This window comes from Tinamus guttatus, unplaced genomic scaffold, assembly GCF_059628265.1.
Source record: "Tinamus guttatus ecotype Peru unplaced genomic scaffold, ASM5962826v1 Tinamus_guttatus_pri_ptg000497l, whole genome shotgun sequence".
NCBI classification, from domain to species: domain Eukaryota; kingdom Metazoa; phylum Chordata; class Aves; order Tinamiformes; family Tinamidae; genus Tinamus; species Tinamus guttatus.
The window spans coordinates 5,316,451-5,339,642 of record NW_028289031.1 but is presented as its reverse complement, the minus strand read 5'-3'; the positions used below and the strand labels follow the sequence as shown (position 1 = coordinate 5,339,642).

The window sequence follows — 23,192 nt, the reverse complement described above, 5'->3', positions numbered from 1 at the left end:
GGATTTTCAGAGCAGGGAAAATGCTGGTGCTTTCACAGCCAAGACATCCAATCAGTGTTCATGCTCTGAGACCAAAGTACTTAAAATACATCATTTATCTAATGTCTGCAAGACAGCAAATGAATAAAGTTTACCTGGTTGATCATAGGATGCCCAAGCTAGGTTTTCTCCACATTTTCCATTAGCAGACTCAGAGCTGTGTTTGAGGACCCTTGTGGTAGCCAGTTCTTCTGCATACCTAGCAAAGGAATCCACACATTATGTCACTGACCACAGCCAGAAGCAGGATGAGAGGTGGAAGAGGAAGGAACGCAAACCAAGAATGATATTAAGAGGAGTATTTAAGCTAAGTAACTCAGTTCCAAATCCCTGAGGCCAAGATGCTTTGATCTAGGAGTCAGGAAAAGAGAAGGTCTAGAGGTCCAGGCATTTTCTCCATCCTGCATAAGGGCTTGTCTCACTATGGAGCAGGGTCTGGAAGAAGCCATGTCCAGAACCCTTCACCATTTTCTGCCCACATTTGAGAAACCCCCAGGGTACCCTCAGCTGCAGCAGGTAGATAAATCGAAGCACCTGCAGGAGTTGCTACAAGTGCCAGCTCCTCATGTTTCTAGGGCACTGCATGGGAGTCACTTGCAAAGAGATGATACGACTTAAACGAGAATACAGGTGAAGGCTTCATAAACTCGGGAAAGAGCAGAAACCAAACCCTCCCAACCAGGTTAGGTCAATGATTTGCTGTCAAACCAGAAGGGCAATTCCAGGATACATTTGCAGCAGCCTATCCTGACCTCTGCAGTGACATATCCAGCAGAATAAAAGGTGCACTTAAGACAGTTCTGGCTGATAAGCACAGACTTGCTGCAAGCACTGCGAGGCATAAACTTAGATGTTCCTGATAAATAGACTGATGCAGGGATTCAATCAAAGCAAGTGTTTTTTTTTTTTTAAAAAAAAAAAAAAGAAGCTTACATTTGAAAATGAAAATGAAAAAAACAACTCAAAAAAACTCCCAAATATAAAACTGAGAAGAATATGCCAAGCAGCAGTACTGAGAGAAGGACAGTAGTATTGAAGAGAAGGGGACCAGATGGAAAATCTCAGGTAATAATTGTGTATACTTACAAAAGGATACACAGCACTGTTTTATAGAAGGTAACATGTACAAGAGTGTAGTAAAACAAAAAATACTTTGCACAACAGGATTAACAAAAACATCCTGTGTAAAACGTAATAATTCTCTTATTCAAAACTGGAAAGGCTTCAGCACAAAGACAGTGAAAGTGGAATGACCATTTGCTGTTTCTCACAGCAAAAGAAAAAAAGGAGTCAACACATATAACCATTACATAGTAGATTTAAAATCAACTATGGCAGTGTCCTTTTTCACACATTAACCACTTACTGGAACTCATCACACAGGATGATGTGGCCACCAAAGCATATGTGGCTTTGAAAAAAAAATGGACAAATTTATAGGGGGTAAAAGTCATAAGGGTGTATTAAATACAATGAAGATGTAGCCTGATGCTTAGGAAATCCATAAGCAGCAATTTCCAGGAGGAAATAATGGGGGAAGGACCAGTACATTTGCTCTGTTCTGTTACTTCTTATCTTCCCTCCTGGCACCTGCCAGAGACAGGATATTGGTCTAGGGGGACACTATGGCCTGAGTCAGCATTCTAGCTATTAGGTTCTAATTTCCTTTTGCCCTGTTCCTGTCCCCTCACTAAGAAGAGGAGAGCATTTTGGTGAGCCTGCAGCAAAATTGTTTTGTTTAGAAATAATGAAAGCCTCTCAGTTGTTAGTCTGCTAGATCCTGAACTAGATAATCCCCTCATGCCCTATAATGCTGCAATTCTGAGATGTTTCTCTGCAGAGATTCACACATTCAAAGCAAAAGGCAAGCCTGGAACAAAGTAAATATAGCATGTGGACAAAGTTGCCAAGCATTTGAGGCAAAGGATATGATTAATTTGCTCTAGGTCAGGCATCCGAAAGTTTGATGTCTGAATCTGAGGCCTTTGGAGATAAACAAGTATCTATGGAAGGTGACTCACCTCACCCTAAAGTAGGGAGCCAATAGTCAAATCATCTAATCTGTCTCAGTTTTTGAGACAAAAAATAGTAGGAAACAGACCATTTTCAACATGGACAGAGAAGTACAGCAAATACGAGAAGTTACAGATGACTGCTACCCTTACTTTAAGTCACAGAGCACAGAACATTTGCATTAAGGATACCAGATACACCCAAATAAAAGGTGGAGCTCTTTCATAAATTTAGATTGTGAAAAATCTGTCTTGAAATATATCATTTCTTATATTTGATGTCTTCTATTCAGTCATTTCTGGCTCCTGTTATCTGCCAGTTCCACCAGTCTCTGAACAAGTCTCTTAGCAGTTAAGTCACTAACCTAGCAACTAAACACAGGTTTCCTGCTGTTATGGTTCACAGTGAGGAGGCTCAGCTGGGACCAGAGAAGACTGTGAGGAATTTCAGAAGGACCTAAAAATACCCAGCAAGGGCAATAGCAAATTCAGAGATAAGTGTGGAGCAATGTACATTTGATAGGCTAATCTGAACTATTCACACAAACTGTTTTGTTTAAACCAACTGTAACCACTTTGAAGACACAAGTGCCATTGACCAGGCAATGAAATCTCTTTCTTGCTGTGAGGCAGCAAGTGAAAGAAAAATAGATACAAAACAAACCCTTGAAGAATAAGAAAGAAAAACCCAGATTACAAAGGCATGCGGATGAGTCATTGTCATTCCATCTCCCAGAATACTGTATCCAGTTATCCTGTGTCTCAAAAGAATGTGCATGTGTGGGGGCGACGGGAAAGGACAGAGGAAGAATCTGCCTGCTACCAAAGGACAAGTCAACACACCATGTACAGTGTGTTGGACAGGACAGTATTTGCTAGAGATTTCCGATCTAGGAATGAGGGAGATGCATCCATGCAGCAGAGAGCACCACGCTGAGACAGTAAATCAAGCTCTGCAACCAGTATTGTATCTGCAGGGATGAGGCTGGCCACTAGCTAGCTATAATGAGCTGGGAAGACATTTGATTTCTGAATAATTTAATGAGCATTTTCTCCATCACATTTCCTTTGTTTTATGAGTTCTTCTTCAGCCTGAAGAAGAGAATATCATGATAGATTTTTCAAATACATCTTTGAAAACATTGCTGTAAAGGGAAACTAATTCATCTCTTTGTTGGCCACAGCAAAGAGGGCAGGAAATAATGGGCTCAAATTTCAGTAAGAAAAACTTAAATAAGACAGCAATAAGAACTAGCTAAGAATAGCTCCACAATACATTAAACAGATCAGAAGTTGTGGAGACTTTAGCACTGGAAAACAGGCAAGACTGTTCTAGTATGTCAAGAGGGACAGAAGGGTACTGATTCTGCACTGAGGGCAGGAAGACAGACAATTTGATTTCCTCAAGTTACTTCCCCTGCTTCTACTGAGCTTAGACCAGTCATCACTTCCCACACTGAGAAAAAGCTGCTTTTCCTACTATTTCAGCTACAAAGGCTCTCTTGCAGGTGACAATACACCACATGACCCAGGTAGTGGTGAAGCGTATTTTATGAAAATCTCCTCAGCAAAGGAGAAAGCACATCAATGTAGACAGATGTAGCCCACATCTGGAAGAAGTTGCAAGAAGATCTGCACCATTGAGATGACAAGTTTACACATGAACAACTGGTGTTAGGTGATAGAAGAGGAGATGGGTGAGGATGGAAAGAGAATAAAGCCTCTCCACACAGAAAGTCTTCATCGAGTATTAGCATGTAAAAAACACAAGTATATCTCCAGTATGCACAGTCAGACCATAAAAATGACAGAAATCTCGTTAGAGAAAAGAAAGGACTGAACTCACTGTTGTGCTCCTCTGTTCAACTTCTTGCAGAGTTTTAATGGGGGGACTCCATGTTTCTTCCGGTAGTCATTGTGCGCTTTCAAGACCTCCTCAGCAAATTGTTTGGAAGCTGAAATCACATTAAAAAAATAAAGTCAAATAAAGACATCATTGAAAAGAGAAAAAGCATACCGGGTGAAGCTGGTGCAGGTTGGACTGTTTAGTGGAAAAACAGAAGCACACCACTTCCATTACTTTCCTGAGTAGAAGGAAATGTGCCATTAAATACCTTCCATGCAAGAATTTTAAGTGACACTTCAAATGGGGCAGTATAGATCCATTAAAGGTTGAAAAAAAGAGTAATTCTCTTCCTCAAGGAAGCAAAGGTTAGTATAACCGATTAAGATAAAAGGTTAGTATAACTGATTTTCATTTTAAGATTAATTTGCACTGCATGATCATTGCCAAGAAGTTTCAGAATAAATTAAAACTAGGTTCTTTGGGAAGGTGCACTAGAAGAAAGGCAAGTCATCTTCATTTTGTACAAGAATTGTCTATACTCATCAAGACACTGTCTAAGGCAAACTGAGATTCTAAAATGTGTAGAAGTATCCAAACACTTTGAAACATGCATCATTCTTATTACCTATGTAGCACAAATTCTTAGCTCAAAATACACCTCCTTTCAAGATATACCTGTCACAAGCAGCAAGTGGCAGCAAAGGAAATAGTTGCTGAGGAGGATTTTTTTTTCTGTGCTAGTTGTGTATTTGGTAGACATGTGAACTCTGAATTTACTGCAAATCTTTAAAAGGGCTCACACTTGTGCCTCAGCAAACCTGGCAATTTAAGTAGCCTAAGGCAGAGGAGTAGTGACAAGTCACAGGGACAAACCACAGGTAATTCACTGACAGCAACTTCGTGTTACCACTCATCACACCTTTGCAGAACTTTCCCAAGCTCCACAGAAGAAAAAAAAAAAAAAAATCTTCCCTGAAGATGCTCCATGGAGTTTTCTGCTTTAAGAGATATTTGTAATCTGAAGAGGGTGTTTGGGGAGAGACACGCATGGATACAGCTTTAAAACAGAAAGACACCTTTCAGTTTTTCTGTACTGCTGTAACTTCTGAACAGGCTAAGATATATTCAGATGTCAACTCTGCATTTACAGTGGTCAGATTTCTACATTTAATAATGAATTACCAGCTCTATTTTCAAATATCCTAATTACCAGGATTCCCATCACTTTGCTTCTAAAATACTTTCACGGCCCTGATAGACCTCATGTCTAGACAGTTTTTCCTGTTATTAACCTTTCTTTTCCAAATTCTTTTCGATACTATTGATTCTAACAACTATAATCAATAATTTATAAGGTGTATACTATTCTGTTATTTTTAATGATGTGTTTTCCCCCAGTGCAGCTGCCCATTTGCAAAAACCATTATTGTAACTTTTTCCAAAAGTAATTACCCAACCCACAGTCATGCTTTAAGCTGTTCTCAGAGTTCCCTCTAATTTCCCAATAGCTTTCAGATAATACGTCAGCCTAGGGCAAGTTCAACATCCAAATACACACAGGAAGTTATTATTGTTTATCTCTATGCTTCATAACTTTTGGATGCAGTTTGAATCTGGGTTGATCTTTTCTGAACAAAAGCATTAGTGCAGACATAGATCTGACATTCTCAATCAACATGCTTTCATGCTAGATCCTTAGGTACAAATTGTTGGCATAAGGTGCCTAGGAATTAAGCAGAAGGAGTTATTTTGAGTGATAAGAGATCTGTCCACCAGCTCTCTCCTCCTATGTTTTCCTTTCCACATCCCACCTTTCCCTTCAATTTTAATGAGTCATAACAGGCACATAAATTGCACATCAGACCTCCACTTTGCTTCTCAAAAATCTATATACCCTTTGCTAAAAAGTCTGTCACATCGTTCTTACTATGATTGCTCCTAGCCCACGGATTCTATTAGGCCAGAAGTCTTAAACCTCTCATCTCCTGTATCATGGGGCAACATCGCCTACTTTCAAGCCTTTTGTCACAGGCTACTGAGAAAAGCAAGACTGGTAGCTCAACTTCATTGTGCTGAGGTTTTACATCTACAGCAGGGATAATTTAAGACATCCTACAAATCAAAGAAGCTGATATACAAGACATTAGCACGTGATGCAGTTTCTACAAGCTTCATTTTTCTGCACAAGACCAATTTAGAGCTTAGGCTGACATAACCTAGGTCTGATATTTGATATGCTCAGCATGAAATAGTAGATAAATAATCTGACCTGCAAAGGTGAAAGTTTATTCAACTTATTTGTTTCCAATTACAGTAATAAAAATCCAACTCTGGAAAAAAAGCTAAAAGTGCACCGAAATGCAGATTTTCTCAGCTGTCAGTCCATCCCAATCCAGTTCTGTATTTAGATTGTGACTTACCAAGACTAAAGAGTCATGGACACGACTTGAGCGTTTCTTCAAGCCATGGCCGACAGCTTTGCTGTACCTTGAGACCCTCCATTCTCCTTCTTCCATTCCTCAAAGGTGGTTGCTACAGAAACTCTTATCTACCATGACTCAAGCTTATGTGCTACTCTCCTCTCTCACTCTCTGCTTGTGCTGATGTGTGGGGAGGGACTCCAAACTGCCAAATACGCTTCAGCTTTGTTTAGGAAGATATGTTAAGTTTTTCCATTTTATCCATGTTCCATATACTGAGTAGCCAGGCAATAAAAGTGAGAGCTAACAGGACTTTTCAAGCTCCCACCCTGATGTGAACAACTTCTCAAACATCTTTGGAGATGTACTTTTTTTTTTTTTTTTTTTTTTTTACTTTACATAAACTGCATAAGCTGCTAAAATACAGTATTTCCTAATGTCAGAAGCTATTTCAGAGCATGAATCATTATATATCTTTTTAAAAATTTTATTTTAGAAAAAGCTATTTAATACAGTTGCTTGTTTCTCATTATCCACATTTTCGCTCTTGTGGAATGTCGACTAAGATGGACAGTACATGACATTGAATTTCCAGGCTATGATGTAGTATAGAGCACACCTTGCAGTTATGTTTTCTGCCTTTCGCTGGTTCTGTTGATCAATCTTGAGTGACCATGGAAAAGTGATCAGAGGCAACCAGGCAGACTTTCCCTCATGAGATTTACTATACAAAGTATTCTGTTTCTCCATTCTGTCACTTATCTCTAAGCTGAACCAATCTATTCAATGTTTTTCATATGAAACGCTCCTATTCCCTTCTTCTCCAAGCCCCATCTTCTCTGTTCTTTTCTTTGCTCAACTTGACTGAGTGAATTATCTGAACGCACCTTCCATAGCACTAGGTGCTTTGCATCATATTTGCAGCTATCAGCTGGTCCTATAGCATTGGTCTTTCAGAGCTGAATGATGACACGTGGGGAAAGGTAACAGTGACATATTCCGCAAAAAAAGGAAACCTCTTCACTCAAGACCTACACAGTAGAAATTCAGGTAGCCCTGAGTTCACTTGGGAGCCACAAAACCAGGCCAGGCATACTCTGGATTATTAGAAATATCGCACTTTTTTGTAGCTAAGTATCTACTCCAATTATTCAAAGGAACACAACAGCAATTTCTAGAAGTATCATTTTTGTCTTCTCAGTGGTCTCTGTCCTACAGCTTATGGATTAATCTTCACAAGCAACTTTGCACTCTCCATACACACTAAATTTTCCTATTTAGTCTTCAACAGATAATTAACATATAACGCAGCCAACAAAAAGGAACCTCATGCAGAATTCTACACAAATTCAATCCAGCTTTGAAAAATGCTCTCTGATGTCCTGCCTCATTCATTTTTGTCTTACCTTCTCATACATACTTGTTTATCTACTTGCTTCATTGCAATAGTAAGAGGTTTGAGTTAATTGAACCTGTTGGACAAAATCCATATTCATTCAATTGTCGAGGTTTCCTCTCCACCAAACAGGCAGCTTAGTAACTTCATATCATCATATCACCACATAGCATAATACATAGTTCTGCCTCATACCCAATTTGAGGCATATTTATGAGAATACAAGACAGTTGGTGTAATAACATTTCAGTGCCATTAGGCATGTCACTATTTGATTGCAAATTCTATTCTTGTTATAAGAGAAAGTGTTTATTACTTCCTCACTTAAAGCCTTTTATTGACTGTAGGCAATTGGCTCCCTGATTAAAAAGGAACACCTGGTGAACTGGAAACTGCACTGCTCTGAGAGGAAGTGGAGCCTTTTGTGATACAAGAATAGAAAAAAAAATGGAAGAAAGAAAAATCAAGTCTCATTAGCACAGTCTTGAGCACTGACAAAAGCAAGTTCACTTTCCTTTGGAAGGAGAGAAAAAAGGAAAAAAAAAAAAAGAAAAAAGAAAGAGAGAAGTCCAATGCTTCTAACCCCTCTCCTCTCCAAACAATCTGATCAATGAGCCTGCCCACAGGTAGGCGCAGGAGTGGTCATTGTGCATGGCTAGTAGTCACTCGCAGCCTTATATCTAGAGAAGCCAGGGCTCGCTTTGCAAATGAGAGATGGGAAAAAGTACTATTTTTTACTGCTATTCTACCTTAGGGGACAGCTAAATGATTATAATCAAGCCACACATGCAGGGACAGTCTCGTGTAAGGAATAATGCCGTAATGCATTGCTGAATGCTTTAAATAAGCTTTAACTAAGTCCACTAAGGACTGGAAAACCCTAGACAGTTAAAGAGTTAGTTGATGACTTGTTTAAAAGGCTAAATAGTCTCTCTCATTACTAAGGTCTTCAACTCTTAAATTGAACTGCCAAGCATACAGTTCCTAGAGCACATGCTTCCAAACAGGAAGTCCCATGTGGCATGAATGGGTCAGAAATGACCACATTCTGTAGGAGAATATGAAGCAATCTTTTCCTTTTCTTCTCCTCCTCCTTCCCCAATGTCAGGTCTGTGGAAAGTTTTTAATTACACTAAATTTACGAACAAACAAGATGCAATTATATTCACAAGTGAGCAACATCCAACCCAGACCTCCTTACTACCAAATTGGTGCTTCTGCCCTTAGGTTGTGATTCTACCTTAGGCCAATATGAGGGCACGTCTACAGCAGGAGGCTATGCTTCTCCACAAGGAACAACTCTCTAGTCTTTTGTAAGGCACCAGATACATTTGGATCTGCTAAGTTGAGTGATTTTTGCTGGTGATTTAGTTTTGGATGATATGTATTCTACCACTCTTAGAGATGTGAATGCAATGTTTCTAAGGCCAGGAATAGCGAACTTTGTTGGTACCCAGTAAGAATTTTATTTTATATAGCACCATGGCTGACTTGTGCCAGCTGAAATCTCAGCAAACTGAAGAGCCTGGCACTTCTAGTGCACGTCCTGCCATCTTGTACCTCTACCATTTATGTTCTGCTAGTGCTAGGGGTAGACAAATCTGAACTAGCTTTAATCTCATTAGCTCCAATACCCTTGACACAAAAGCAAGGTGGGAGGGTATCCAAGCCAGTGGAGCATGCTCAAAGTGCTTATTTATTCACCTCTCTGGAGCATGGAAATACAGCATTTGCAGTGCACATCTCTTCTGATCCCTAATAAAAGGCATGTAAAGTCACCTTTCCATGAGCCCAGACAAGGCAGGGAGTCACAGAAAGAAACCCACCAAAGAGTTAACTTTAAAGTTGGCAAGCACAGAGGATATAAACAAAAAACATATTCAATAATTTCTTAACATCCACCTATCACAAATTTTCATGAGAGTTTTCTCAAAAGTACCACCTCTGGGTACTATTACAATATGAATCCCTTAATCCCTGTATTTGTACTTATGAAAGGATATAGGGACTTAATGAACAGACATAACCCATTTCAGTTTAGTGACAGGGAAACAAATGCAGAGATAGCCCTCAGCCTAAATTAGAAGCTGGCTTCCAAACCCTGCCACTGCAATGATGCTATGGCAAGGCTTTGGCAGGACACAGTTATCTCACTGCTTCATAATATATCAGCCAAGGAAGAGCATGATTTCTATGCAAAGCTGAGATTCAGTCTAGTAACTTCAGTTCAGTCAACATTAAATCTTATTTATGGTAACCTTAGATAGGTTCATACTGTCTTCCTTCAAAACACCCAGAGTATTTTTATAGTCTCTTAAAGGGTCACACATACTTGCACAAGGGCCAAGTCTGAACCAGAAGTACTAGCCACATGCTTGGCCTTACCTCATCCACCTCAGCAGGGCCACACAGCCCAATTCAGATATAGTTCCTATTCAGACCTTCAAAGACTGGCCAGAATTTGCTTACATCTGCCTGTAAAAACACAATGTCGATATGCTCCACCTAATCTCTTGCAGAACAGAGTGCCCTTTACCAAAGCAGCTATCTAAACTGTCCTTCTGGTCTGTAAAGATACGCAAATAACTCGGCAGCTTCAGTTAGAAAATTCACTTTCCCATATTTCCTTTTTCCTGCACATAGAGAAAAAATACAGTAAATTAAAATCCAAACGGGACAGAAACTACCAGCTGTATTGATAAAAAGCTAAGGCCTTGGCTTGAATGTTTTCAATGATTTTCTGTATTATTTTTTCCCATTCTTAACTAGATTAAGAAAGAGGATTTCTTAGAGGATTCAGAAGAGAGAGATATCTTGGGAACTGTACTATTACAGCCCTTTTTTGTGAGACCCGTGATGTTTGGTTTACAAGCCTTGAGCATTAGGAGTTAACACTACTAGTCCAACATGATGGGGGAGTCACTGCACTTGCAAAGGACGGTGGCTGTGTAACAGGTCTGCGTTTCCATCCACCCTTGCTCCCCTGCCAAACCTGTGGTTGTGCAGCACACAAGTGAAAACAAGGCCCAGAATATTGCTTGCCAAACTCTGATGCCCTCCTGGCAGATTTTCTGTATTTACAGTCCTTGAGGTACATATTTAGCAACTTCCACACAGAAGAACTGGGAAGGGTTTTTTTTTTTTTTTTTTAATTGAATTGATTCAGTTGATTTTTGAAAGCCACTTTTCATGTTACACCTCAAATTCATTTTTATGAGACACAGCCAGTAAGTGGCATTAATGATATGTTCAGCAAATGCCCTAATGTTACCACACACGTATGTTTTGTTGCTACTAGTTATTCATTTCCTCCTTCACTGCGGGACCAGTAAAAACAGCCAACACAAAATGTGCTGCCATTTTAGCAGCTGGAGTGTAACGCATCTTCAGAAAATGAACAGGCCTCGTTTCTGGTAGCTCTGAACTTTTGTTAGGAGCTGCTACAGATGCCTCACAGTGAGATTCGAAAGCGCAAGTTCACATGGTGCATTCATGGAAGATAGAGTTCAGTGCAAAAAACACTCCAGTCCTTTTTACGGTGCTCCAAGATGCATCATTAAAGTTAAAAATTCTTCCAAGGCACATTAGCAAGCAGCAAGGAAAACTGCTCTGACTTTGGCTCCTGTCTCTTCTTTTTCATGAGAGCTTTTCTTGGCCCTTCTTTATTTTAGTATTGACTCAACTGGCAACACAGAGGGTAACTCCCAGCTCTTCCTCTCGAGTCCCACCCACACACAGCCAAAAAAAAAAAAAAGAACAGAAAAGAAACCCCACAAAGAGGGTATCCAGTATTACTGATCCCTTTCTTGCCTTTCTTGGACAGAGTGCTTTACCACGCTCTATAGCATACATATGTGTTTAGCATACATATCTGGCATACCGATAGTCAGAAGTCACAGAGCAGCTCCCTTGCCATCGCCCCCGCTTGGTTCCCTCTCAGTGAGGGAGGGAAGGAGGGGTCTCTTCCCCCAGCACAGAGCGACTTTCCGCAGCCTTTTTCGGCCGCCTTTTCCAGCGCCCTCGGCACAGCTGCAATCCCAGCCCTCCGCGGGAGTGCTGGAGCGGAGCAGGCCGCAGCTGCTGCCCCGCACACCCAGCACAGCTGCCTTCGCGGCGGCCCCTCGGCGCGGAGGTGCCGCGGCCCTGACGCAGGGCCCGGCCCGGCCCACGCCGCTCATTTCCTGCCAGAAGATGCTCGGCGGCCCCTCCGCTTCGGGGTCTGCGCTACCTGCTAATCCAAACGCCACCCCAAAAAGACAATCCTGGTGGGAACCTGCGCCGGGATGGGAAGCCCATCTCCCAGAGTTATCCTCCCAGGAGGCGTTTTTTGAACCCTGGGGAGGTGGTTTCGCTATTAATTTGGTTCTAGCAGCCTGCAGCTTCCACAGGAGAGCTGAGTCAGAGGTATCCATTTCGTCAAACATTCAGTTTTGTTAGGTGAAGGAAAAGCAGTGCTGAGTTTCTACCTCTAGCAGAGAGGAGAACATTGCTTCAAATATAATCCAACATCTGTTAACAACACGCTATTAGAGAGCTTTTATCCAAACACATTCAAAGGCCTCTGAAGATTTAAAACAACCGATTTGCTTGTCTGGGGATACTTATATCTCAAGACAGGTTGACTGAAGATACTAAGCTAAAGAAACTTTTCTGAAGATATTTATAAGGTGCCCTTAATTTCATACCTTCAGGTAATCCACCTTTTTATTGATGGCAGAGAGGAGAGGGCGAGCCTGCTGTTTGGAGGTCGTGGAGACATCAGGTCCCACATGGCTAAATTTCCCTGCAGCTGCACCCATTCTGCGTCCTTTAGCAGGATGAGCAATTTTACCCAGGACGTAAAGGAAGTTGTGCTCACTGAATGGGCGAGAGCAGCCCCTTGGAAAGAAAACAACATGGAATGACCTAGGAGAACAGTTTAAAGTTTCAATGCAATGGAAATGGCAGATGGAATTGAGTCAAAAAAACATTGTCCAGAAAGGGCTTCAGTTTTATGATTCACCCCAGAGATAGTCAGCCAGCACATAATGCTAAGAGAGAGTCACCTTAACCCAGTTAACTACTGATATAAAAAGCAAGATACATGCAACAACAACAACAAAAAATAAGCATACACTTAGATCTCAATCTCTATTTGTACAGTAACATTTTTGCTTATCTGAGGATAAGCAAAAAATAGCTAAGCCCTAGCAAAAGGAATTTCAAGTGTTCCTTTTAATTTTGGAACAAACAGCTGATGTTCAGCAATGAATGTGGGGGGTGGGATATAACAGTTCAGTGAAACAGTCACTGCCTTATGACTGTATGAGAAACTTGTGAACTGTGACTGCACACACATTAATGCAAGACGAGATTTTATTCAATTTGGAATCAGGAGGGGCACAATATAAACATTTCCACTTCTCCTGGCCAACTAACTCTGCTAATGCAACACAGAGCTGCTAGATTTATCCAATAAATAAAGATACCAATAAGGATTCCTTTACCATCAAGGAAATAATGAACTTGACACTTTTGAGTGACTACAGATATTTTAATTACTGTAAGGTTATGTACTGAAGCCTAAAACATTTGAAAACATCTGCAGTTTCCAAGGCAGAGGACCTGGACTGGTGCTATGTGGTGCTCAGCCTGGTTTGGGTGTTACACTAGTGCTATATACTGTTTCAGCATAAGCTTTCTTAAGAGAAGCCCTTTAGTAATGACATTGTCAGAAAGGCTCAGAACATGTATAGGATGCTGTTACCTCCATTTAAAAAAAAAAAAAAAAAGCAAACAAACCAACAACCAGCCCAATTTGAGACCTCTTAAAGAGTTCCCTAACAAAATTTTCATCAGTTTTCACTGTAAGATACTTGCATTTTTTAAAGTGGAAACAAGTAGTAGATTCTACAGAACATGTCCTAGACATACTGCTTATGTATAAGTATGCCAGCAGGCTCCAAATTGCCTTGTAAATACCAACCACAGGAATAAAAAGCTGCCAGCCAGTCCCACCACAGCTGTGGTAGATGAGCACAGGTTTTCAGACTACATCCCTGCTTTTGTCTGACAGCCCATCCGACTCACAAGTCAAACAGGGCCGAGGCAAAAAGAGCTGCAGTGACGAGCTCCCTTCTTCGGGCCTCTGACTTCTAAGGGACTTTAGATGAGTTTTCCTCCACTTAGCACACTTGTAGCATGTGAGATCTCAGTACAGGGACAAAGAGTGACAGCTGGGCAATGAGCCAGGCTGCAATCCACACTCAGCAGAGATGAGCGAATCCTTTGCCTTTACAATAACCCTCACAGCTCTGCAGAAACCCCTGAGCTCGGCAAAGTCAAAGACTCTACTCAGTTAAACTGTAACCAGTTAAATCTAAGTCCTTCCAAACAGAAAATCAATAAAAATGCTAATCTCTATGTTTTGAAGGAGCATTTTATTGCCATCTGCAACTTAGGAAGCTTTGATAGACAGCTAGTGATGTTTTTAAAGCTGCAGTGTTTACAATTTTTCTGAGTGCCAGACTTTATACAGCAAAGTAGTGCTTTTATTAGATCCAAAGCATGAACTGTATATAAAATACAGCTACTTTTCTTCCATGTTCTGTGGTTTTGGGGGGATTTTCCCCCCTTTTTTATCTAACAATTGCCTTTCATTGTGTCATACAGAAGGCTCCTCCCAGCTCAGACCACGCACTAATGAAAGCAGCTTTCTTCCAGCAAAGCCGCTATCGTTGCAGCAATGCTTTTGGAGCACAAAACCCAGGCAATGGCATGGAAGAACACGCAGCCGGCTGCACCGAGGTGCCTGCTCACCTGATTTCCCCATGGCCAAGTCTTGGATTGCCACCTGATGCCGCCTCCGACGAGCGCTGGGGATGAGCGGCGGGAATCCCAGCGCAGCTTGAGCCCTCTGCCGCGGCCGCCGCTCCGCGCTCGGCGGGAGGAAGCTGTGACCGCCCCTTGGAGGAGCCCAGCGAGCCTGCCCATGCCTTATAAGGCAGAGGGACACTTCTCTTTTTTTCTTGAAAAGATCCCGTTTGGGGTCAGCAGCTATTTATCCTCCACAGTAACCAAGCAGCTCCAAAACACCATATGTTTCACATACCGATATAGTTTGGTAATCGTGAATATTTCCTGATAGAGTGCGCTGTGAGAGGAAAAAAAAAAATCCCGTTGACAAATATTCATGCTGCCACAGCAGGCACAACCCACAAGGCTCATTAATATAGTTAAATGCTTTTTAAAGTTTCACTGAGTTACTGTATGCAAAGGTAAAACAGACAAGTGGTACTTTTAAAGTGGAAGTATGTTTCGTGCCTTCACAGAAATCATTTTGGTAAAATAAAATCTGAAGAATATATGAATGGAAAGCATGGGAATGCAGCATACAATTTTTCAGATTAGACAGGAACTGCCCTGATGATTTATTTTCCATAAGAAAAGTTTGATCTGTGCCCACCTTACTCTATCTGTGCAAATACACTGTAGGCTTTGTCACTAGTTGTTTCACATTATACCTAATACCTCAAAGTGAGCTGAAATATTAAGTTACTCATACTCAGCCTTGATTTTTTTTTCAACCTAAGAAGTGCTGCATTTCTCCAAATAACAACTCAGTTATTTGCCTCCTACTTCCTTCTTTTCCATAAGTACCACAAAAAAAAATCAATTTTTTTTTTTAAATACCGTTCAAAAATTCCAGGTGCTACTTGGTTTTGTACCAAGTCATCTGGCTCATCCCTTACCTTGCATATACCCATGCTATGTATCACTTTATCCAAGGGAAGGACTTAGGGACTGAAGGTCCCTCCTTCTCACTTAAGTCACCCTGAAACATTCACACTCCAGGCAGCTGCTGTCTGTTCTCACAAGGGACACGGGGCGAGGGAAGCAACTTTTAAGTACCCATGTTTTACCTCTAGAGGCTGAGATCCATGATGAAAAGAGCAATGAAAGAGTTTTATTATTATTTTTTAAAAACAAATAGCAGTAGGAGCAGGTGGAGAAGACAGCATCTCTTCGCCAACAAATTGCTTCTGAGGTTACTTTGCTGGCAGCCCAGGCCAAGCGCGTGCCATTATCTAGCACCAGATCTGGTTACTCATAAGAGGTGTGGAGGTAACCGATCATCACCTGCAAAGGGAAACCACAGGGCACAAGCTCAAATTCACTTTCGCAACAGCCTGACACTCCTCTTGGCTGGTATAACCCAGGCAGCAGAACAGGAAGAAAAGTTCAGAGAAGGTGAAGGAGGAAGTCTCTGCCCACCCTGCCTGCCATGAGAACGGCAGCGGCTGCCAAGCGGCGACATGGAGAGCTGGAGGCAGCACCTCCCGGAGCCCCTTCTAGAGGAGTAGGAAGCTCTTTCTTCTGGTTGTGCAAGTGATCAAACCCTGTGTCAGTCTATGTGCTCTAAAAATGCTCTGTTGATCCTGAAATACTGGCTTGTGCCATCCCTGGGAGGTACAGCACCACTTGGGAATACTCTGTGCCACCATCCAGCTACAGCCACTTCCGCAAGATTTTTGGAAGACAAGGTACAATTACAACTTGGAGAGTTTCTCAAAACCAACAAATCCAGTGTAGGACAGGAAAGAACTGGCATTTTTTGCTGATTGTAAAACAAGGAAATCAAAATTACTACTCAAACATAAAAGTATCAGTGGAAAGGATCAGTATAATGTAAATGCAGTGACTTATCAGAAAGTGGGAAGCAATTCACGTCTGGGTACAAAGAGGAAGGCGAAAGCTGTGCTTTCGTTTTAATAATTTAACATTAGTCATTGAAATTTCCAAACTAGAAAATACTGCTGATTTAGTCAGACAGCAGTTTAGAGGAAGTCTACACACTGATAGTTAAGAATGTAGTCATCTCTTTGAAAGTAGTGAATCTGATTAAATAAAAGCCACAGCCAGGGAAATTTGGGTGTTATAAATCATTAACAATCTTCTACCACTTTTAGGTAATATTGAACAGACTGAAACCCGAGTGGAAGAAGAGAGGATTTCCCATTTGCTTGATAATATATTACAGCAGCTCTAAGTGCATGCTTATTTAATTATTCCATAATTCCTTTATACAAAGAAATACTATGACAAAATGGGTATTAACCAGTAATGCTATCAATTTTGGTATCAAACTGAATATGTGCCATTCAGATTAGAAAACAGAAGCCCCCTCCAACCCTATCTTCCCATTTCTCCCAGTAAAGCAAACTCATTTCACCCTTCACTTTACCTTGCTGAACAGGAAAACCCCAGGTCATCCAATATCTTCCTAGAGGTGTGTGTCTGATGGGTGAGTAGAGAGTTAATGATGACACTGCTGAATTGCACTCTGAGACAGGGCAGAGACATGATAAGGGAAACGATGGGCACTGTCCCCAGCAGGAAGATAGGGAAGTGGGAAATCCTGTGGATGTGGGGGGCAGTGGGTCTCCCTTTGCTGAAGGCTGCAACAGCACCAAAATGGACACGTTGCCGAACGCTGATAAGAGACCGAGACCCATCATGCTGACAGTGCAAAAAAAAAGCAGATGCTCTCATAGATCATGCCTGAAGATTTTGGAAAAAGTGCTTCATAAGAGTAACCATAACACAGTCACATACTCCTTCTCTAAGGGTATAAAAGAGAGTCTAGTACTGATGAGTTGAGCAGGGATCAGAAATGACACCTGATAAACTCCTCTGGTTGCACCATGTGAGCACCCCTCCCCTCCACCTGGCACCCTGGGCTAAGGTGACACCTTGTGAGGCTGAGAGTCCTCTGCACACTCAGGGTGTCAGGGTGCTCCTTTGCAGCACCTTATAATTTATTTCCAGGCTGTAGAAATGCTAGGATAGATTTTTCATTCCTTGCAAGGCTGAGGGGCCCCTGTATATTTAGGGTGAAGTAATGCTATAGCAATTTTAAAATTTGATTTCATTTTATTTTGGCTTTTATTTCTGTTTCTTTTTCTGGGACAAGCAGTGGACTTCATTTAGTTGTGCTGACTGCTCATTTCTGCTTACTAGTTGATCAGCCAATTCCTATAACAATCACATCAGTTAATGTGATTCAGCTTGCACAGGTGAATAAATCAGCTAACTAAATCCCAGTGGTTATTGTCCCTCTGGATTATTTTACTGCCTGCTTTAACGACAAGTAGCGCTACAGTGTCCTCGTCTGGGGAACACAACCAAGCCCCCATCTCCATCTGTGAAGAGAACCTGCATGTCGGGCTCAGCCTGGGGCCGGCGATGGGAGCGTCTCCTCAGCGATGGGGGGCTGAGCTGAGGTGGGAGCTGCAGCCAAACGGCCAGCGCGTGACCAGGCAGCTCTGTGGGTGGCCCTGCGTGTGGCTGGCGTGGGATCACCTGCCTGATCGGCTGGTTGGGTGGTGGGGCTCCGCGTGCTGCTGGACAGCGCGGGGGCGGCTCCGGGGTTGGGAGCGGTGTAAGTGCTGTTTAACCCTAAATAACGGCCTTTGTTCACCATCTCCGGAGAGCCCTGCTGCTCAATACCCCACAAATGGCGCCTGCACATGGACAGAGACAGGCAATCGGGGAAGATCACATGGTGGGGTAAGCTTGACAGGATGGACAGGGGAGAACATCTACATGGCCACAAACGTTAAATGGTGACGAAGCTCAGAGCCATGTGGTAGTGGGAGCCTCACAAGCTCTAGCCACTGGGAAGTGGAGCCTAGTTGTCGAGGACCATGGGAGGATCCATGACTAAGGAGCAGGAAAGGGCACTGCAGGTTCGGCAGCGTATTTTAGGTAAGTCTGGAAAACCGAGGGACGTTCAGCCAGGGAACCTGATCCAGCTTCTAGAATGGGGTTTGGGCAATTGTAATGTTTTAAGTGAGGCAACGGTGTCCGACCTCAGGGCCTGGTATAGTTTGGCACAGTAGTGCTGTGGATGACTTGCAGGAACCTGACTGTGTCTTCCTCATTGACACCTTGGCAAATTGTCTATGAGGTTCTAAGGAAGTATGTAGGGACCTCAGCCACCAGGATCGAGGTGACGGCGCCACTGCCCGGGGACGGGAAACCTGTGATGCTGAAGCCCGAGGATTTCTCTCCCCAGGTAGAGAGCCAGAGGGAGCCATGTTTCCACTCCCCACCCCGCTCCTGATTATCTGAAGGGGGTCATAGCAGCTGACTCTGTAGATCAAGGCTCAGCGGCATCCTGTTCCTCAGGAGAAGGGATGGAGAACCACTGGGTCAGAGTGTGGTGGGAGGCACTTCGTGCGGGCGATCTACCTGGGGGCAAGGTTGCTGGGTCCGTGGTCTCTGCTTATCCTGTATTACTTGACACAAATACAGGCCTGCAGCACAGACCACTAGAGTATGATATAATTAAGGAAATATGGAAGGAAGGTGTCCGAGTATGGGCTGAAGGCACCGTATATTCAAGCGCTAATTTGGGGGACTTCAGAGGGTAATTGGCTAGTCTCTCATGACTTTAAAATGCTGATACGGCTGATCCTTACCCCAGAACAGCAGGCAGTCGCGCTTCAAAAGGCGCGTAAGGCAGCAAATATGAAGGCGCTCGATAACATACATAATCAAACAATACAGGGAGTGAGCGCGGAGATGTTACTGGGAAAGGGCCACTATAATACAGCTCAAATACTGCCCACCTGTTGTGCTGGTCCAATCATGCAAAGTGTTCCTCGAGGCTTTGGTGAACGTCCCAGATGAAAGGGACCTGAAAGTCCTCGAGCCCTTCTCTAAGGTGACTCAGGAGAAGGGGCAATCGCACGTTAAATTCTTGAACTGGCTCAAAGCGTCGGTGGACAAACAGGTGACTGGGGAAGGCCTCCGGCAATTGATTTTTGAACAATTGGCTGAAAAGAATACAAACAAGGCCTGTCAGGAGGTGATCCGAGGTGTGCGGCAAAGAATCAGGGGCGCTCCAACCATCACTGATATGGTTAAAGCCTGTCAGGAGATGGAGGATAACTCGGGCGACCCATTGCAAATGCTTGCCAGTGCCTACGCGACCCTTGCTACGTCGCAGCTGGCAATTGGCTCAGGGGCCTGTTTTACATGCAGCCAGATGGGCCACTCTAAGTGCAAATGCCTGCAGCGTCGAAAACCGCCCATGGCACTGGGAATGTGCCCTCACTGTGGAAAGGGAAGACACTATGCTGCCCAGCGCCACTCCACAACCCATTGGGACAGCTGGGCTCTGCTCCCACCACAAAAACCGGGAAACAGCAAGGGCAGCGCTGAGAGTGCTTGCGCGAGGACATAAGTGATACACGCCACCGGAGAAAGTCCTGTAAACCTCAAGTAGGAATGGCCGCCAAAGGAGAGCGGACAGTAAAGTCAATCACTGCTGGCCCCCAAAAGGTTCCTTTGTGGGTCATACAGCAAAAAGAGGGACCATTTCTAGTACTGGGATCAGAAGGGTTGGATGTTTGGGTAACCCCTCTGTTAATCCCTTTGCAGGAAAAGCACGGAATATAAGCTCAAGTCTTGGCACCATGTCCTCCACAAGAGGTGCATGCCAGAGATCTGGTAGCCCACGTGTACTGGCTAACCCAAATACAAGCGAAACGGAGACCAATGTGGCCTGCCCAGCTGATAGCTGGAGCGGCCAGGTGCACAATTGCGAGTTTGATGGACAGTGGGGCGGATGTAACAATTACTGCGCAAAAGGACTGGCTGCCTGTGTGGCCAATGCAAGCCATGTCCCTGGAAGTCACGGGGGTGGGAGGCGCAGTAGCTCCACGAGTAAGCTCCCACTCCATTTTCATTGGGGGTCCCGAGAAGCCAGGTTTGCCACTCACCCCTGGCTCCTGATTATCTGAAGGGATCACAAAGTGAGGGACAGGCAAAAGTAATGTACAAGGATTTGCATACGCAAAAGTGGGAAGACCCGGTACCTCTAATAACCTGGGGATGAGGGTATGCTTGTATTCACGTTGCAGGACAAGCCCATTGGGTGCCAGCATGATGGATAAAACCATCACTGGCTGTGGACAAAGAAGAGGATTGCAAGGAGGAATTCCAACAGCCATCAGCAGACTCATCCTCTACGGACTTGTTATGTAGGAGTAACTGCAGAAGTACCAGCTCCTTCCACACAGCCACAGCCAATAGTAGTATGCCTACCATGTGTATTGCATTTGGTTTGATCCATGATAAACACGGCACTGGACGCAGCCTTAAAGAAAAATGTTAACGTCATGCTGATGGACTGCGTGGAGACATTGATTTGGGGCTGAGCAGCAGAGCGCGTGACCAGGCAGCTCATTAGACGGCCTCACGCGTGGTTGGCGCGGGATCACCTGGCTGATTGGTTGGTTGGGTTGCGGGGCTCCGTGTGCTGCCGGGCAGGGCGGGGGCAGCTCCGGGCTCAGAAGCAATGTAAGTGGTGTTTAACCCTAAATAAAGGTCTTTGTTCACCATCTCCAGAGATCCCTGCTCCTCAATACCCCACACCTGCATGGGCAGGACTCTGCACTGCCTCCGTGTTTGTCATGAGGACTCAACCCCAGCAACACGTTGGAGTTCATCCCAACAGAACATTTCTGTTCCCAGCAATGTAAACGACTAAGTAGCAGCTGCCCAGCTGCTGCCTATGGAGCTCTCCAGCTGTTAGCAGGCGTTGAAGAAGCCTGCTCTTTATTTTCAAGATGTGATGCATTCAGCCAATGCAAATGCCAGCTGTTAATGTTAGGAATCATTAATTCATTCCATAAACTGGTATAAGCCAGCTACAATTGGACCTGTTTCAGGTGCTCTCAGGGTTAGAGTTAAATTTAATCACTGTCATATCCTACTAAGGAGCTGTGTGTAGCCCCCAGCCTTCTTTCCAACAAGCTACTAAGCAGTTTCTTAGTAAGTCACACTAAGCATATGAAATATTTTGTGCACAATTTTAAATATAACAAATCTCTTCTCCCTGGAAACTCTTAACAACTGACCCGAACGACCAACAGTTTTAATAGGAATAGCTGCACCAAATACAGTCACGAGTATCGTGAGTGGACCATAAAGTGATCCAGCAGACTATCAACTAAACTAGAAAACTGCACATTGTTGTAAAAGGTAAATGGAGCAAAAATTGATGGTAGAATATCTGAATATCTGAAAACACGCTGTCCCAATTTTGCCAAGCTTTGCTTGTAGCACACGAAACTCACCTGACCAGAGTAATCCAGACTATAAAGCAGGTTCCAAAAGGGTATCTTGGAAGGTCTTCTGGCACAAAAAGGGATCTGAGGACGCTCAAAACAAGAGGGTTTCTATCAATGTTACAAGTGCTACCTCTCACCTCCATGGAGCAGGCAGATAGGGCAGAACCTGGAGAATGGTTTTATCTGCTATAAAAACAGAACAAGATTTCTTTAGGACCTCTGCTTTATAGTTTTATAGGAAAATTCTAATGATGCTCTGGGTGAACTACAAACACACATAGGACTCAGATGACTAGGCCAGATGCTGGCCTCAAATGGGGCTCCAAGTGCCATCTGTAAATGCAGCAATGACAAATGCACATTCAGCACTCACAAGCAGGCCATTCATTCCACAGCATTTGCAGTTTTACCTTCTGTTTCATTGCTCTGCAACTTACTGTTTTTCATATCAGATTCATACAAGCAGCAACCTTTGCTTTATCAGAACATCACTCTGCTAACTGAATGCACTTACTTTACATCCATACATTTAGCCATTAATTTAAAATTTGGACCAAATAATGGGGCAGAAAGGGAATATGAGCAGTTACTCATGACTCAGTTACATACAATTATGACAGGCCAGCATAATGATGAAAACATTATCTTAGATTTGCAGTAGCAGTGAAAAGCACTTTGGCACCAGTATTGACCAGAGAAGAAATAAAGAAAGCAAAGAGTGTTTTTTCATGCAAAATTTGTAAAATGTGCCCAGTTTGCTTGTGTACTGAATTACACGGACATTTCTGTATATCAAAAAAGAATATAATGTAATTAGAAAAGGTACACAAAAAAGCAACAGGAATGATTTGCATTATGAAGCTATTTCATAGTCTAGATGATGAAACTGGGCCTCTTCAGCCAAGGAAGCAGGTCACAGAAAAGAGAAATTATAGACATCTACAAAATGATGAACAAAGATAGGAACTGGTGTTGACTGCGTCCCCTGCTACAAGAGTGAGCGGGTAAGACCTGAAGCTTATGGGAACCAGGTTGAAAACACACCAAAGACCAAGAGGGCGCGGGAGGAGGTGCTCTGGCAAAAGAGCTCCCCTACAGGTGCCAGAAATTGGCACAGATTCCAGAGAATTATGAAACTCGTAGCTGAGATACGGCTCCTGAAAATTACTAAGCACACAGGAATCACATTTAGTTCAGGAAATGGCTGAGCTGAAAACAGCTGAAAGTTGGGATGGGGGATATTACCTGAAAGTATCGCACATGCTCGCCCTGTTTCTACTTTTCCTTGGATCTTTTCACGGATCTGAGTTGCTCCTCGGGCTTTGCGCCGGAGAGCAAGGGAGGCACCGCCCGGACCCA

At 43.2% G+C, this 23,192-nt stretch overlaps 1 protein-coding gene across 3 annotated transcripts; it reads right to left on the bottom strand.

The window, feature by feature from the left end:
* Window positions 1-51: 51 nt before the first annotated feature.
* LOC148592866 (Golgi-associated plant pathogenesis-related protein 1-like) lies at window positions 52-21,909 on the bottom strand. Of its 3 annotated transcripts, none has more exons than XM_088533376.1 (3): window positions 14,512-14,551; window positions 3,898-4,006; window positions 52-238 (listed from the first exon to the last, which is right to left on the bottom strand). In XM_088533376.1, exons 1-3 carry the CDS (start codon window positions 14,522-14,524, stop codon window positions 91-93), a joined length of 270 nt encoding a protein of 89 aa, XP_088389502.1. In that variant the 5' UTR covers window positions 14,525-14,551; the 3' UTR covers window positions 52-90. The 3 variants fall into 3 exon arrangements, 1 of the variants encoding a protein (XP_088389502.1); XR_015913871.1 differs by lacking the exon at window positions 14,512-14,551 and adding an exon at window positions 21,840-21,909 and having other exon boundaries at window positions 100-238; XR_015913870.1 differs by lacking the exon at window positions 14,512-14,551 and adding an exon at window positions 10,046-10,293 and having other exon boundaries at window positions 100-238.
* Window positions 21,910-23,192: the final 1,283 nt, after the last annotated feature.

Coding starts and splice junctions, on each gene's coding strand:
- LOC148592866 (XM_088533376.1), bottom strand. Junction 239..3,897: donor TTGAACAGAGGAGCACAACA/GTGAGTTCAGTC, acceptor TTCCTTTGCTAG/GTATGCAGAAGAACTGGCTA.